Genomic DNA, 17,855 nt, shown 5'->3' with positions numbered 1-17,855 from the left:
ACAACTGTCCCAAGGAACACACCTTCTTTGGGTCATTCTTTCCAAGGCTTTACGGTGGCTTTACCCTTCAAAGTTAGGGCTGAACCCTTTTGAAATGCTATATGGATGGTCTTTTCTTACAAATGATTTTATTTTAAGGAAAGAGACCTCTTAGTTGGCTTAGCATATAACCCCCTAGCTCACTTTCAACAAGGATTAACACACCTTAGACAGAGAAATCCACCTGCATAATAAAAGATTAGGGTGGGAGCTACCAAAGATTTGTGTTCTGTGCAAAGGGCACACCTGGTCTAACCAGTTTTTTACACCCTATATAAGTCAGACACCACCCCCTCACCATCTTATCTATAAAACCCCCTGCATTTCACAACAGACCAGCAGTCAATTTTTCCAGACACCTGTCTGCAACAGAGAGCTATTCTCTTTCTTTTGCATGTTAAACTTCTGCTCTCAACCTCACTTTTTGTGTGTCCATGTCCTTGTTTTCCATAGCTGTGAGACAATGAAACTCGAGTGTTACTCCAGACATCGAAGCTGTTTTATTATGAAAACATACTTCTGATTATGCAGTCTCCTGCTTAAATTTTTAAAATGGCTTTCCATTAGAATGAAATTTAAAAGTCCTTTACGCCCTGAAAGCCTACACCAGTTGACTCCTAGCTTCATCTGTGAGCATTTTATTTCTTTTCTTACTATACCATAATGACTGTATCAGCTAGGGTTGATTGTTGCATAAGCCACAGAAGTAAATTCTGTGCAATTTAAGCAAAAAGGGGAATCTATTACCTATTTTTGCTTGTTGCAGAGAATTAAGTGCAATGCCTGTCTCATAATTCTGGAAGGCTAGAAATAAGCTTAGTTTTAAGAGTTAGATGAACAAGAATTAACTACTAATAGGCTTCATTTTACTACCATTGGACTAACATAGGTCTGACCATTTTCTGCCCTTTTTAGTACATGTTTAAAGTTTAAACACCCAAGAGAAACTATTATTGTCTTGGCATGGATCACATGTTCAGCCATGGGCCAAGAGGGTATGAAATGTGGGAGGTACAATTCACTGATAGAAAATATAATGCTATTTGGGAAAGAATATAATGCTATTTGAAAGGAATTCTGAGTAAGTAAAAACAACAGAAATTGTTTCTAAGGATTTCTTTTTAGTCGACGTGTCACTGTTGCAGAGACACCTGTCCTAAACTGTTAATCTCAGTGGTCATCTTTTAAAATTCTGTCAAAGCACATTTTACTTTTTGTTGGGAACAGACCCCCCAAAATTTGGCCATAAACTGGTCCCAAAACTGGCCATTAACAAAATCTCTGCAGCACTGTGACATGTTCATGATGGCCATGATGCCCATGCTGGAAGGTTGTGGGTTTACTGGAATGAGGGCAAGGAACACCTGGCCCACCCAGGGCAGAAAACTGCTTAAAGGCGTTCTTAAACCACAAACAATAGCATGAGCGATCTGTGCCTTAAGGACATGCTCCTGCTGCAGATAGCTAGCCAAACTCATCCTTTTATTTTGGCCCATCCCTTTGTTTCCCATAAGGAATACTTTTAGTTAATCTATAATCTATAGAAACAATGCTTATCACTGGCTTGCTGTTAATAAATATGTGGGTAAATCTCTGTTTGAGGCTTTCAGCTCTGAAGGCTATGAGACCCCCGATTTCCCACTCCACACCTCTATATTTCCGTGTTTGTGTGTCTTTAATTCCTCTAGCACTGCTGGGTTAGGGTCTCCCTGAGCTGGTCTCAGCAACTTTTCATGATAACATTGATATGTGTATGATTTTATAATCTCTATTTCCTTCACTTTAAGTTTCATAAAGGCAAGAATGACATCTATTTAGTTTTTTCTGTAGTATTATTACATCTATTATTTTATCTGGGCATAAAAGGCACACATGATTTATATAATACTGTAAAATAAAGTAAATTATGCAAAATTTTACTGATGTAGTCACTTAAATGATGTTAAAATATTTAAAAGAATTTTATAATGGAATAGAAAAATGTGTGTGTTAAAAATAAAAAGAACTGGGGCCGGGCGCGGTGGCTCAAGCCTGTAATCCCAGCACTTTGGGAGGCCGAGACGGGCGGATCATGAGGTCAGGAGATCGAGACCATCCTGGCTAATACGGTGAAACCCCGTCTCTACTAAAAAATACAAAAAACTAGCCGGGCGACGAGGCGGGCACCTGTAGTCCCAGCTACTCGGGAGGCTGAGACAGGAGAATGGCGTGAACCCGGGAGGTGGAGCTTGCAGTGAGCTGAGAGCCGGCCACTGCACTCCAGCCTGGGCGACAGAGCAAGACTCCGTCTCAAAAAAAATAAAATAAAATAAAAAAAATAAAAATAAAAAGAACTGAAAATTCTGTATTTGGTATATAGGCAATTATATAGAAGAAAACAAAACCACAGACTATGCACTAAAAAGCTTGAAAAATACTTTATCACTTTTTCATTTATGAAGCTTAGTTTTGATAGACACAGAATTCTTGGCTGGCTTTTATAAGGTTCCAGGCTAAAAGCAGGAGGACCCCAATCCCTCTGGTTTGTAAGGTTTTTGCTGAGAAATTGGCTGTTAGTCTGACAGATTTTTTTTTTATAGGTTACCTGATACTCTGTCTCACAGCTCTTAAAATTCTCTCCTTCACATTGACTTTTTTCAGACAAACAAGTGTTGGGGGAATTTGCCACTTCCAAACCAGCACTACAAGAAATGCTAAAGGGAGTTCTAAATTTTAAAACAAAAGCTTGCTATACAGCAAAATAGAACCTCCTTAAAGCATAAAACTAACAGGGCCTATAAAACAATAACACAATGAAAAATACGAAGTGTCTAAGTAACAACAGGATTAATTGAATAGTACCTCACATCTTAACATTGAATGTAAATGGCCTAAATGCTCCAAGTAAAAGAATATAGAATGACAGAATGTATAAAAATCCAACAACCACATATTCGCTGTCTTCAAGAGAGTCACCTAACACATAAGGACTTATGAAACTTAAGGTAAAATGGTGGAAAATGATATTCCACAAAAATGAAAACTAAAAGCAAGCAGGAGTAGCTATTCTTATATCAAACAAAACAAACCTTAAAGCTACAAAGCTTTGTTGCTTTACAGTCTGTATCCTTTTTTATATTTAAAAAAAAGGCAAAGAAGGATACTATATAATGATAAAGGGATTAATCCAACAGGAAGGTCAGTTTCCTTTTTTGTCTTAAAAAAAGACGAAGAAGAATACTATATAATGATAAAAGGATTAGTCCAACAAGAAGATATTACAATCCCAAATTTATAGGCATCTAACACTGGAGCTCCCAGATTTATAAAACAATTCTTATTAATGAGAAGTGACAACATGCTAGCAGCCCTCAGCTCACTCTTGGTACCTCCTTGGCCTCGGGGTCCACCCTGGCCATGCTTGAGGAACCCTTCAGCCTGCCACTGCACTATGAGCCCTCTCTGGGGATGGCCAAGGTGAGCTGGCTCCCTCTGCTTGCAAGGAGCTGTGGAGGGAGAGGCACTGGCAGGAGTTGGGGCTGCACATGGCACTCGTGGGCTGGTGCAGGTTCTGGGTGGGTAGGGGCTCGGCATGCCCTGCACTCAGCGTGGCCGGCCAGTGCCTGCTGGGCTTGACTGGGGGCAAGCTCCCTCTGGGCTGCCAGAGTTCCTGGGCTAGGTGCCACAGTCCCGTGGTGAGTACCATTGAGAGGTAAAGCCAGCTGGGCTTGTGGGTCTGGTGGGGACCTGGAGAACTTTTCTGTCTAGCTAAAGGTTTGTAAATGCACCAGTCAGCACTCTGTATCTAGTTAAAGGTTTCTAAACTCACCAATCAGCACTCTGTGTCTAGCTAATCTGGTGAGGGACTTGGAGAACTTTTGTGTCTAGCTAAAGGATTGTAAACACACCAATCAGCATTCTGTGTCTAGCTAAAGGATTGTAAATGCACAAATCAACACTCTATCAAAACGAACCAATCAGCTCTCTGTAAAATGGATCAGTCAGTGCTCTGTAAAATGGACCAATCAGCTCTCTCTAAAATGGACCAATCAGCAGGATATGGGTGGGGACAATTAAGGGAATAAAAGCAGGCCACCTGAGCCAGCAGCGGCAACCCACTCAGGTCCCTTTCCATGCTGTGGAAGCTTTGTTCTTTCACTCTTTGCAATAAATCTTGCTGCTGCTCACTCTTTAGGTCGATGCCACCTTTTTGAGCTGTAATACTCAATGTGAAGGTCTGCAGCTTCACTCCTGAAGTCAGTGAGATCACGAACCCACCGGGAGGAACGAACAACTGCAGACGCACCGCCTTTATGAGCTGTAACATTCACTGTGAAGGTGTGCAGCTTAACTCCTGAAGCCAGGGAGACCACGAACCCACCGGAAGGAATGAATAACTCCAGATGCGCTGCCTTTAAGAGCTGTAACACTCACCGCAAAGGTCTGCAGCTTCACTCCTGAAGTCAGTGAGACCATGAACCCACTAGACGGAAGAAACTCCAGACACATCTGAACATCTGAAGGAACAAACTCCAGACACACCATCTTTAAGAACTGTAACACTCACTGCGAGGGGCCGTGGCTTCATTCTTGAAATCAGCGAGACTAATAACCCACCAATTCCGGACACGCTAACACCTGAGAACTCAGCAAAACAGCAACACAATAATAATGGGGAACTTCAATACTTTACTGACAGCACTACACAAATCATCAAGACATAAAGTAAAGAAGAAGCTATGAATTTAAATTACACTCTAGAACAAATACACCTAACAGGCATTCACAGAACATTCTTCTCCCAAACTGCAGAATATGCATTCTTCTCTTCAGCACATGGAAAATTCTTCAAGATATACCATATAATAGGCCACAAAAAAACAAGTCTCAGTAAATTTAGAGAAATCAAAATCATATCAAGAATTTTCTTAGATCACAGTGAAATAAAACTGGAAATTACCTTCAAAAGGAACCCTTAAAACTATAAAAATAAATGAAAATTCAACAATCTTCTCTTGATTAATGTTTGAGTTAAAAATTAAATCAAGATGGAAATTTAACAATTATTTTTAAAAAACAATAATAATGACACAAATTATCCAAACATCTGGGATACAGCAAAAACGGTGCTAAGAGGAAAGTTTATAGCATTAAATGCCTACACCAAAAAGTCTGAAAGAGCATGAATAGACAGCTAAGGTCACACTTCAAGAAACTAGAGAAACAAGAACGAAGTAAACCCAAACAAAGCAGAAAGCAAGAAATAACAAAGATAAGAGCAGAACTGAAGGACATTGAAACAAAAAATAGAAAAGATAAATGAAACAAAAAGCTATTTTTTTGAAAAGATAAACGAAATTGAGAGCCCATTTGAAGATTAGTCAAGAAAAGAAAAGAGAAAATCTAAATAAGCTCAGTTAGAAATAAAACTGGACATATTACAATCAATAACACAAAAATTATAAAAAATTATTTAAGGCTACTATGAGCACCTTTACATGTACAGACTAGGAAATCTAGAGAAAATTGACAGATCTTTGAAAATACACAACCCTCTTAAATCAGTAAGAAATAGAAACCATGAACAGCCCAATAACAAGCAGCGAGATGGAATTGATAATAAAAAGAAAGTTGCCAACAACCAAAAAGGCTAAAACCAGAGGGATTCACAGCTGAATTCAATTAGACATTCAAAGAAGAATTGGTACTATTTCTACTAATACTATTCCAAAAAATAAAGAAAAAGGAAATGTTTCCTACATTATTCTATACAGCCAGTATCATACTAATAGCAAAACCAGCAAAGGCTACAACAAAAACGGACATCTACAGACCAATGTCCCTGATGAACATATATGCAAAACTTCTCAACAATATACAGCTAACTGAATTCAACAGTACATCAAAAAGATAATACATCATGACAAAGTAGGTTTTATCCTGAGGATGCAGGGACGGTTTAACATATGCAAGTCAATAAATGTGATACATCTTATGAACAGAATTTTTTTAAAAGTATGATCATCTCGAAAATGCAGAAAAAGCATTTAATAAAATCCAGAATTATGATAAATTTCCTTAACAAAATAGGCATAGAAGTCACTTACCTCAAACAAACAAAAACCATTTATGACAAACCCACTGCCAATATCATACTAAATAAGAAAATTTGAAAACATTCTCCTTGAGAACTGCAACAAGACAAGGATGCCCACTTTTATCACTTATATTCAGCATGGTAGTGGAAGTCCTGGCCAGAGCAATCAAACAAGAGAAATACATACAGGGCATCCAACCTGGAAAAGAGGAAGTCAAACTGTTTCTGTTCACTGGTGGTATGATCGTATACTTAAAATACTCAAAAGGCTCATCTAAAAAGCCTCCAGATTTTATAAACAGATTTAGTAAAGTCTTAGGATACAAAATCAATGTACACAAATTAGTAGCACTGCTATACACCAAAAACAATGAAGCTGAGAATCAAATTAAGAACTCAATCTGTTTTACAATAGCTGCAAAAATAAATAAATGAATAAATAAATAAAATACTTAGAAATATATTTAACAAGAAAAGTGAAAGAGCTCTACAAGGAAAATTACAAAACACTGCTGAAAGAAATCATGGGTGACACAAACAAGTGGAAACATATTTCGTGCTCATAGATTGTGACATGGTTAAGTTTGTGTCCTTACACTAACCTCATTTTTAATTATACTTCCCATAATCCCCATTTGTCAAGAAAGAGACCAGGTGGAGGTAATTGGATCATGGGGGTGATTTCCCCCATGCTATTTTTGTGGTAGTAAATTCTTATAAATCTGATGGTTTTATAAGAGTTTGATAGTTCCTCCTGTGTTCATTCTCCCTCCTGCTGCCAAGTGAAGAAGGTGCCTTGCTTGCTTCCCCTTTACCTTCCACCATAATTGTAAGTTTCGTGAGTCCTCCCAAGCTCTGTGGAACTGTGAGTCAATTAAATCTCTTTCCATTATATTTTATTATAAATATTTTTATATAACATAATATGTAAATATTATATATAAATAAATAATATATATATATATATTTCCAGTCTTGGGCACTTCTTTACAGCAGTATGAAAATAGGCTAATAGATACTAAATATTATTCTGAAAAATGACCATACTGCCCAAAGCAATCTCTAGATTCAATGTAATTTTTATCAAAATACCATCATTATTATTCACAGAACTGGAAAAAAACAATTCTAAATTTCATGTGGAACCCATAAAGAGCCTTCAGAGCCAAAGCCATACTAAGCAAAAACAACAAATCTGGAGTCATCACATTACCTGACTTCAAATTATACTACAAGGCTCTAGTTACCAAAGCAGCATGGTACTGGTATAAAAATAGGCATGCAGACCAACAGAACAGAATAGACAAACCCTGAAATAAAGCCAAATACAGCCAACTGATCTTTGACAAAGTACACAAGAACATAAAATGAGACCCTATTCATCAAATGTTGCTTGAATAACTATCAGCCACATATAGAAGAATGAAACTAAATCTTCAGCTCTCACCTTATGCAAAAATTAACTTCTGATGGATCAAAGTCTGAAATCTGAGACTAGAAACCATATAAATTCTAGAAGATAACATCAGAAAACCTCTTCCAGACACTGGCTTAGAAAAAGAATTTATGGCTTAGATCTCATAAGCAAATAAAACAAAAATAAATCAATAAATGTGACCTAATCAAACGAAAAAGCTTCTGCATAGCAAATAATAACAATCAGCCAAGTAAACAGACAACCCACAGAGACAAAATATTTGCATGCAAACTATGCATATCAGAAAGAATTAATATCCAATAACTACAAGCAACTCAGGCAAATTGGCCAGAAAAAAACAAATAATCCCATCAAATGTGGGCAAAGGACATGAATCGAAAATTTTTTAAAGAAAATATACAAACAGCCAACAAACATGAAAAAATGCTAAACATCACTAATTATCAGAGAAATGCAAATTAGAACTACAGTGAGATACCCCCTTACTCCTGCATAAATGGCTATAATTAAAAAGTCAAAAAAAAAAAAAAGATATTGGCATAGATGTGATAAAAATGAAAAACTTTTGCATTGCTGGTGAGAATGTAAGTTAGTACAACCACTATGGAAAGCAGTATGGGTATTCCTTAAAGAACTAAAAGTAGAACTACCATTCAATTTAGCAATCATACCTTTGGGTATCTACCACCCCACCCCCCTTAAAAATAAGTCTTGAAAACATAAGTCATTATATGAAAAAGGCATATGAACAAGTATGTTTATAGCAGCACAATTCACAATTACAAAGACACAGAATTAACCTAAGTGCCCATCATCCGAGGAGCGGATAAAGAAAATGTGATATATATGCACCATGAAATATGACTCCCCCTAAAAATGGAGCAAAATGATTTATTTTGCAGCAACTTAAATGGAGCTAGAGGAAATTATTCTAAGTGAAGAAACTCAATAATAAAAAAACAAATATTGTGTGTTTTCACTTATAAGGGGGGAGCTAAGCTATGAGAATGCAAATGCTTAAGAATAACACTAACATAAGGGACTTATATTATTCTAATATCTAGAATTTGCAAGGAACTCAAATCAGCATAATTCCATCAGAAAGTACGCAAAGTTCATGAATAGACAATTATCAAAAAATGACACACAGTCAGAAACATACAAAAATACTAAACATCACTAATTTTAACTCAAGACAGAAGGTTGGGACAGAGTTTCACCATGTTGGCCAGGATGGTCTTAATCTCTTTTTTAAATTAATTAATTATTTATTTATTTTGAGATGGAGTCTCGCTCTATAGCCCAGACTGGAGTGCAGTGGCGTGATCTCAGCTCACTGCAACCTTCACCTCCTGGGTTCACACCATTTTCCTGCCTTAGCCTCTCCAGTAGCTGGGACTACAGGTGCCTGCCACCATGCCTGTATAATATCTTTGTGTTTTTAGTAGAGATGGGGTTTCACCATGTTAGCCAGGATGGTCTCAATCTCCTGACCTCGTGATCTGCCCATCTTGGCCTCCTAAAGTTCTGGGGTTACAGGCGTGAGCCCCCCACGCCTGGCCTCGATCTCTTGACCTTGTGATCCCCCCGCCTTGGCTTCCCAAAGTGCTGGGATTACAGGTGTCAGCCACCATACCCAGCCAACGTTTTTTGTCTTTTAAAGTGTCTTGTCTATAATCGAATCATAGCTGAGTGTTGGAGGTTGAAAAGCTCATTTTTGTAGGTGTTCTTCATAAGGGTTAAACATTTCCTGGTTGGTTGGATATTTGAATAGGTTAGAGAGAAAGAACATATTTAATTGGTTAAAATTATACAGTGGCTTGAGACCCAAAACTATGGTGAGTTAAAACATGAACTTTAAAATTTTATTAAGGTGGATTCACTCCATTAAAAAACGTGTATTCTGGAAGAGTCCAACAGTGCAGAAGTACTATGTATGGAATGAAGTAGGAGAGTCTACCTGTACCACCTCTCTTGTGTAGCTCCTTTCTGCTTAAGCTGGAGATGTGACACAAATCCTTCCAGTAGATTTTGTTTACATTTACATGCAGTGGATATATTAATTTTGGCATTGTGAGACATTTGGGCACATAATTAACATATGCAAAAATCATGGTATTGAATAGTTTTAATTTTTCAGTACCAATTAAGTCGTATCTTTTTTTTTTTTTTTTTTTGAGATGGAGTCTCGCTCTGTTGCTCAGGCTGGAGTGCAGTGGCTGGATCTCAGCTCACTGCAAGCTCCGCCTCCCGGGTTTACGCCATTCTCCTGCCTCAGCCTCCCGAGTAGCTGGGACTACAGGTGCCCGCCACCTCGCCCGGCTAGTTTTTTCGTATTTTTTAGTAGAGACGGGGTTTCACCGTGTTAGCCAGGATGGTCTCGATCTCCTGACCTCATGATCTGCCCGTCTCGGCCTCCCAAAGTGCTGGGATTACAGGCTTGAGCCACCGCGCCCAGCCTAAGTCATATCTTTTAGAAGTAAGTGTGTATATGGCTTTAGGAAGACATAGTTGGAGCAAATAACATCATTATATTGTATGAAAATTCTAGAAGTAGGTATTCAGAACCATAAGACATAATCTTTGTTAAAAGGTCCACATAGTCTTTGTTAAAAAGTCTACGTAATCTTTGCGAAAATGATTTAATTACTAATTATTATTAAAAATAAGTAAGGCTGAGTGTGGTGGCTCATACCTATAATCCCAGCACTTTGGGAGGCCGAGGCAGAAGGATTGCCTGAGCCCAGGAGTTTGAGACCAGCCTAGGCAACATGGTGAGACCCTGTTTCTACAAAAAAATCTTTTGAAGTAAAAATATAAGTAAATAAAGCTTAAAAATATATAAATAGAACCGATCAAAAATTTATAAATAAGTAAATAAATGTGGAGAGGGCTGCTTGTGCTTTCTGGGGTAAGGGAGCATGTGAGATTGATTTTCCATCTCCTTTCCTTCGGTAGGATTTAATAAATCGTCATGTGCTAGGAACTGTGCCTGGGAGCTGGCAGTATGGAGTTGATGAAGGATAGGCTAATGTGGATGGGAAAGGTATAAGTAAATTTTACTGTATAAAAATAAATTTTGTAGAAGAATATATAAAGTGTTGGGGGGGACATAGAGGAGGAAGAATTTGCATCCTTATTTTTAAGTTAATGTTTTTATTTCACAGTATTTCCTAATCTTTCTATTAAACGTAAGACTTCATCCTGAATCATCAGCCTTATTTTCAGTTTGTATCAGCATCTTTAGTTAGGCTGATCTCAGGTTGCTCATAGGTCCTTTATACATTTGGTTAGTGATGGGCAGTTTATAAAGTACTTTAACATATATGAGTTTATTTGGGTAAACTATGGAGATGTCAGGGAAAGGTTCCTTATCTTTACCTTGGAGACACTTGGTGGTGGTCATTGTACCGATCAGATGGCATAGCTTTATCATGGAATAGTCCTGGAGTATAACCACCTGGAGGTCCTGACCTCTGTGTTGCTCTGGTGTCAGTGTTCCTGTGGACAAATGAGCTGTTACCCCCAAAATGCCTTGTCACAGTGGTTGGAGGCAGCATATGAAACACCTAGTTCCCAGAATCATAATGTATTACCGTGTCTGGCCCCAAAGTTGTAAATGGGCTTTGCCTTAAGTCTTATCTTTTGTTCTTCTTGGTCTATAATGTTTCTAATTATTGGAGATGTTGAGAAGATCCAATAAAGCAAAGAATATTAAAAAAAGAAAAAAAGGAAAAAGGAAATGCCACCCCAGAGAGGCTAGGAAACTGGTGAAGATCACTGGCTAGTGAAAAGTCAAGTCTCAGGTCTTACTTCTTTCCACCCCTCCTGTTATCTACCTCCGGTGAGACTTAGCAAGGTACTTAGTTGATGTTCAGAAACTTAATTGGTATTCCTATTCATGGTATATTTCTTCTGATAGAGTAACGGTAGAGTATCCTAACTGCTGTGATGTAGGAGACTGTGTCAAATGAATAATTTTTGTTTAGTTTCTCAGAATTGCTTAGACATATCTGCCTCTTGTCATATTCCATAGCCCTTCATTGATACTATGCTAATATCCATTCTAATATCAATCTTATTTTGTAGGATTCTGGGTAATTTGAATTTCCAGAAACTCCCTCTGGATTTTAACCTCTCTGATAAGAACCGTTTTCCTTACAGTGTCTTCAAATAATTCTCAGTAAATACTTGTGGAACAAATAAGTGAATGAATCTTATAATGCTTTTTAAAGTAAGCATGGTTATGTATTCTGTCTTTGTCATATATATAACAGTATTATGTATATTATAAGCCAAACCATGGAAAGAAGTACTGTTTTTTCATTTTTTAATGCCAAACAAGGTAAATCTCATTATGTTTTAAAGTTGTCTCCAATAAATATGAAAATCTTAATAATTTAACTAGAGATATCTATGCTTTATGTGTGGCCTGTCCTGAACCCCCTGGAGAAAGACTTTATACAGAAACTAAGATTTTTTTTGAAAATCACTTTCGGCATTTGCACAAGGTAAGCAATGATACATACATGATATAAATATGTTGATAGTTGTGTGCCTTACTAGTGTACTGTTTTCCAGTGTAGAACTTTTATCAAGGTGAGCTTGTTTTGCTGCTACTGCTGCTGCTTTTTAAATTTTTTTTATTATTTTATTTTTTTGAGATGGAGTCTCACTCTGTTGCCCAGGCTGGAGTGTAGTGGTGTGATCTCCACTCACTGCAAGCTCTGCCTCCCGGGTTCACATCATTCACCTGCCTCAGCCTCCTGAGTAGCTGGGACTGCAGGCACCCACCACCACGTCTGGCTAATTTTTTGTATTTTCAATAGAGATGGGGTTTCACCATGTTAGACAGGATGGTCTCGATCCCCTGACCTTGTGATCCACCTGCCTCGACCTCCCAAAGTGCTGGGATTACAGACATGAGCCACCGTGCCCAGCCTGCTTGTTTTAAATACAGGAGTAGCTGAGAATACAGACACACACCACCACACCTGGCAATTTTTTTTTTCTTTTTTTTTTTTTTTTTTGGTAGAGACGGGGGTCTCACTATATTGCCTAGGCTGGTCTCAAACTCCTGGGCTCCAGTGATCCTTCCACCTTGGCCTCCCTTGTTTTTGCTTCTTAATTGGCATTTAAAAAATATATACATATTAAGATCTTTGAGTCAAGCACTGTGTTGTTAGGGAAATCAGTTTACTTGCTCAGCATCTTGTAATTAGTAAATGAAGGAGAGGGTCAGCTCAGAGTTTGTTGAGTTTTAAAATGTACTCCTATTCCTCTGGATATTGTTTATACAGCCAAATTTTCCCTTGTTTTTTATTCGTATCTCTTGGTAATTCTCTGTCTTTATTATTTTCAGCTTTTTAGCTGCCTTTCATATGCTATATAAAGTCTTCCCAAAATCTAAAATTAAAAAGAAATGGTAAACGATGATAGAAGCTGTCTCTGTGACCAGTGTTTTGATTAGTATGCTACACATAGAGGGGCAGCATCACAGACATGATCTGTGTATAAACAGTGAATTTCGCAGTATTTTGCTATAGACAGCATTTCTAACTTAATTTAGACTACTGATCTAATCAGGAACTGGGTGAGATAATTTTGTGCCTGCGTAAGAATCTTCACTCTGCTTTTTATTAGCTGTTGTAACCACGGGCAACTCACTTAACAACTACCTTATGGACTGAGTTTTGTCTTTCTTTATCTATAAAATGGGAGTAAAACAACACAGTTTAATTTTTTTTTTTTTTTTTTTTTTTTTTTTTTTTTTTTGAGACAGAGGCTGGAGTGCAATGGCTGGAGTGCAATGAGCCCAGGCTGGAGTGCAATGGCCGGATCTCAGCTCACTGCAAGCTCCGCCTCCCAGGTTCACGCCATTCTCTTGCCTCAGCCTCCCAAGTAGCTGGGACTACAGGCGCCCGCCACCTCGCCTGGCTAGTTTTTTGTATTTTTTTAGTAGAGACGGGGTTTCACCATGTTAGCCAGGATGGTCTCGATCTCCTGACCTCGTGATCCACCCGTCTCAGCCTCCCAAAGTGCTGGGATTACAGGCTTGAGCCACCGCGCCCGGCCAACAACACAGTTTATTTAAACTGTGTAACCCTGCACGTGGTCAGGAGTAGATACTTTTTTAAATGGTAAGAATTGGCCTGGTGTAGTGGCTTACACCTGTAATCTCAGCAGTTTGGGAGGCTGAGGCAGGAAGATCATATGAGGCCAGGAGTTCAAGACCAGCCTAGGCAATATAGTGAGACACTATCTGTACAAAAAAAAAAAAACACCTCATAAGTAAGGCACAATTGATTGTGTGCTGTTTCCCTGAAAATACTGGGAAATGCTCTACTTTTGATTGTATATGGCATGTGCATTTTAGTGTTCTAATGTGATCATTTATCCACTCAAGAAAGTGCTTTTGATAGCAAGTGTGTTAAAGTGGTCTTAAAGTGTTTATGTTTAGTATGTTAATTTAAAGTTCTACTATTGTCAGCTAGTGAACTTTGGTTACACCATAAATGATAACTATGTAAGACATTAGTGATTTTTTTGCAATTTTATATTTTAGGTTACATTGTGTGGATTTTTTTTTTTTTTTAAAGAGATAGAGTCTTCCTCTGTTGCCCAGGCTGCAGTACAGTGGTAGGATCTCGGCGTGATCGAGTTCAAGTGATTCTCCTGCCTCAGCTTCCCAAGTAGCTGGAACTTACAGGCGTGTGCCACCATGGCAGGCTAATTTTTTTGTATTTAGTAGAGATGTTGGTCAGGCTGGTCTTGAACTCCTGATCTCAGGTTATCCGCTCGCCTCTGCCTCCCAAAGTGCTGGAATTAAAGGCGTGAGCCACTGCACCCGTCTCACTTTATTCTCTATTGTGGATGCTTCACTTTCATGTTGAAGACTCACATCTTTCCCAGTTGTTTCATTTTTAATAAGTGTAGTTAATATGTATTGTGTAAATGTAATTTCTACAGTTTGAATTATGTAAATTATTTTAGAACATTAATTTTGATACATTTTATGGTTGACAGTGAAAATGATTATTGCTTTTCAAGTAAAAATATTTTTCCTCTTTATATAGAGAGTTCTGGAGTCAGAAGAACAAGTACTTGTTATGTATCATAGGTACTGGGAAGAATACAGCAAGGGTGCAGACTATTTGGACTGCTTATATAGGTGAGTGTGCCTTTAAAGTCTAGACAAGCTAAGCAGCGTTGCCTGCATTCAATAGTTGACAAGATAATTTTTTTATTACCTATTTCTCACTCACATGTGCAGAACTAAAGCATCCTCTCTGACATGGACTTTTCTCTGCTATGGGGAAAGGTCTATAGTCAGGGTAAGGTGGGTATTTAGGAGCCAGGGAGTGTGTAGAATGTTCTGTGAAAAGTGAAACTGTACTCAATTGCATGGCTCTGTTTCTTCTGATTGTTTGCAACCTGTAGCATGTGTTTAATCTCAACAGAGATCCATGTGAAAATTCAATTTGCATGAAACTTAGTGGGAAAATCTCAGCTCATGTCCCCTCAATATGTTCTTATTTGGCTGTAGCATTCAGTATTTTATGTTTGATGCAAATGATGTTGGATAAATTACTGGGTTATTTTCCCCTTGAAGTTCTGCATTCCCCATGCTCTAGGCGTATTGAATTACTTGTAGTTTCATGATGGCCCATGGTCTCTCCCATTTTCCTGCCTTTCCTGGTGCTGTTCCATCTGCCTGGACTGCTCTCTCTTTCTTTTTCTATTTTTCTTTATTTTATTTTGTCTTTTTTTTTTTTTTTTTTTTTTTTTTTTGAGGCAGGATCTCACCTCGGCTGCAGTGTAGTAGCATAATCTCAGCTCACTGCAGCCTCAACCTCCTGGGCCCTAGCAATCCTCCCACCTCAAACCCCCTTCTCCCCAGTTGCTGGAACAACAGGTGTGCACCGCCATGCCCAGCTAATTTTGTTTATTTTTTGTAGAGATGCTGTCTCACCTTGTTGCCGAGAATGGTCTTGAACTCCAGAGCTTAAGCAGTTCTCCCACCTCTGCCTCCCAAAGTGCTGGGATTACAGGCACGAGCCACTGTGTCTGTCTAAATTAGTACTATTAAATTGGTGCTACTTATGAACTTTTAGTCAATGTTGCAGCATGTTTAGTATGTGTGTGTAAAATGATATGAGTAGTTAGTATCTCCGTTTTTTACAGAGGAAGAAAGCAACGCTGAGAGCATGATTTTGTTGAAGGTCACTCAGCTAATGAATTGCAAAGGCAGGATTTAAACCCAGATCAGTCTGAATCCGAAGCCCATCCATTTAACTACTTAATTCTACCATAATCTTGTTCCAGAAACATGCTATTTCACTTAAGTAGATTCTACTCTCAATCTTTTTCTTGTATAGGCATACTTTGGAGATGATGTGGGTTCAGTTCCAGACCACCACACAATAAAGGGAATATTGCAATAAGACAAGTCACACAAATTGTTTGGTTTCCCAGTGCATATAAGTTATGTTTATGCTATACTGTAGTCAAAGTGTGCAGTAGCATTGTCTAAGAAAATGTGCACAACTTAATTTAAAATTACTTTATTGCTAAAAAAAAAAAAAAAAATGCTATTGATCATTTGAGCCTTCAGCAAGTTGTAATCGTTTTGCCAGTCTTCTTGCCTGGGTGTTGAGGGCTACTGAGTGATCATGGTGATGGTTGCTGAAGGTTGGGGAGGCAATGTGTGGCAATGTGTCCGAATAAGACAACAATGAAGTTAGCTGCATCAGTTGACTCTTTCTTCACAAAAGATTTCTGTGTAGGGTGCAATGCTGTTGGATAGCATTTTACTTGCAGTAGAAATTCTTACAAAATTGGAGTCAGTCCTCTCAAACCCTGCCACCACCTTACCAGCTAGACTTATATGATATTGGAATCCTTTGTTGTCGTTTCAACAGTGTTCATACCATCTTATTAGGAGTAGATTCTATCTCAGGAAACCACTTTTTCATCCATAAGAAGCAACTCCTTATCCATTCAAGTTATAGCATGAGATTGCAGCAATTCAGTCCCATATTCAGGATCCACTTCTGAGTTCTTTTGATGTTTCCACAACATCTCCAGTCACTTCCTCCTCTGGAGTCTTGACCCTCTCTAAGTCATCCATGAGGGTTGGAAGTGTTAACCAAAATGAGTGACTGAGGCAGGTGTCTTCAATCAAGGTTTATTGAGCCAGCTTAAGGATGCACCCAGGAAAATGCAAGGCACAGATGCATCTGTGGCTATTTTGTCCAAAGAGGTTCTTAGGAGGTTTAGTGTTTGTACATTTTCCTTAAAACATGAGGGATGGTGGCAGTGAGGCAAATGATTATCTACTTGTGAGACTAATTAATGCCCAGTAAATCTACATTTTATATAAGGTAAACCTTTGAAGGAAAAGGAAATAGAGGAAGAAAACAGTTGTTCAGACATCTCAGGGAGGGGTGAAGAATGATTACTGTCATCTTGCCTTTGCTCTGTGCCTGGGAATATCAGCTAAGAATTGACACTTACCAGGTGGATCTAACAGACCTTAGATTTTAGGAACTAGGCTTTAGATTACAGATCTGGAGTTATAATTGACCTGTCCATGTGTTATGGGAGGATTTACATTTTAACGGTTTCAAGGCTAGCAAAGAATTTACGTTATGAGTGACTTTTTGATGGGGGGTAGTCATAAGGAAATGGCTGAGGTTTTTTGCCTTACCCCGGGGGTCTAGCTAATATATAATGTTTCTACACAAAGTTGTAACAGTTATCCATCCAGGAAAAGGATGACCATTTAGCATGACTCAGCCTCCAAGGTTAAATTCCTGTTTTGGCATAGGAGTTTTGGGAATCCTGAGATTTTATTTCCCTTTACAGAATTGGCATCTTCCAATCACCTGTTCATAATGATATTTAGACCTTCTCCCATGAATCATAAATGTTCTTTTATTTTATTATTAATTTTTGAGACCGAGCCTCGCTCTGTTGCTGCGGCTGGAGTGCAGTGGCACAATCTCGGCTCACTTCAGCCTGTGCCACCCAGGTTCAAGTGATTCTCCTTCCTCAGCCTCCTGAGTAGCTGGGATTAGAGGCACGTGCCACCACACCCGGCTAATTTTTGTATTTTTTTAGTAGAGATGGGGTTTCACCATGTTGGCCAGGATGGTCTCGAACTCCTGACCTCGAGTGTTCTGCCCACCTCAGCCTTCCAAACTGCTCGGATTACAGGCATGAGCCACCGTGTCCAGCCCAATGTCTTTATTAAGAAGCAAATATGTGGTTAATAAATTTGATTGTAAAATACTACAGTGA

At 38.5% G+C, this 17,855-nt stretch overlaps 1 protein-coding gene across 1 annotated transcript in view; it reads left to right on the top strand.

Annotated features, from left to right (window-relative positions):
- Positions 1-3,563: 3,563 nt before the first annotated feature.
- LOC104675552 (cullin-2-like) overlaps positions 3,564-17,855 on the top strand; it is a 62,354-nt gene continuing 48,062 nt past the window's right edge. Inside the window, 3 exon segments of the mRNA XM_030940154.1 lie at positions 3,564-3,730; positions 11,962-12,064; positions 14,630-14,724. Coding sequence (XP_030796014.1) covers positions 3,564-3,730; positions 11,962-12,064; positions 14,630-14,724 — 365 coding nt within the window.

The sequence above is a fragment of the Rhinopithecus roxellana genome, chromosome 11 (genome assembly GCF_007565055.1).
Source record: "Rhinopithecus roxellana isolate Shanxi Qingling chromosome 11, ASM756505v1, whole genome shotgun sequence".
In the NCBI taxonomy this organism is placed as follows: Eukaryota; Metazoa; Chordata; class Mammalia; order Primates; family Cercopithecidae; genus Rhinopithecus; species Rhinopithecus roxellana.
The sequence above is the reverse complement of the archived record's forward strand: the minus strand, read 5'-3'. Positions and strand labels throughout refer to the sequence as shown.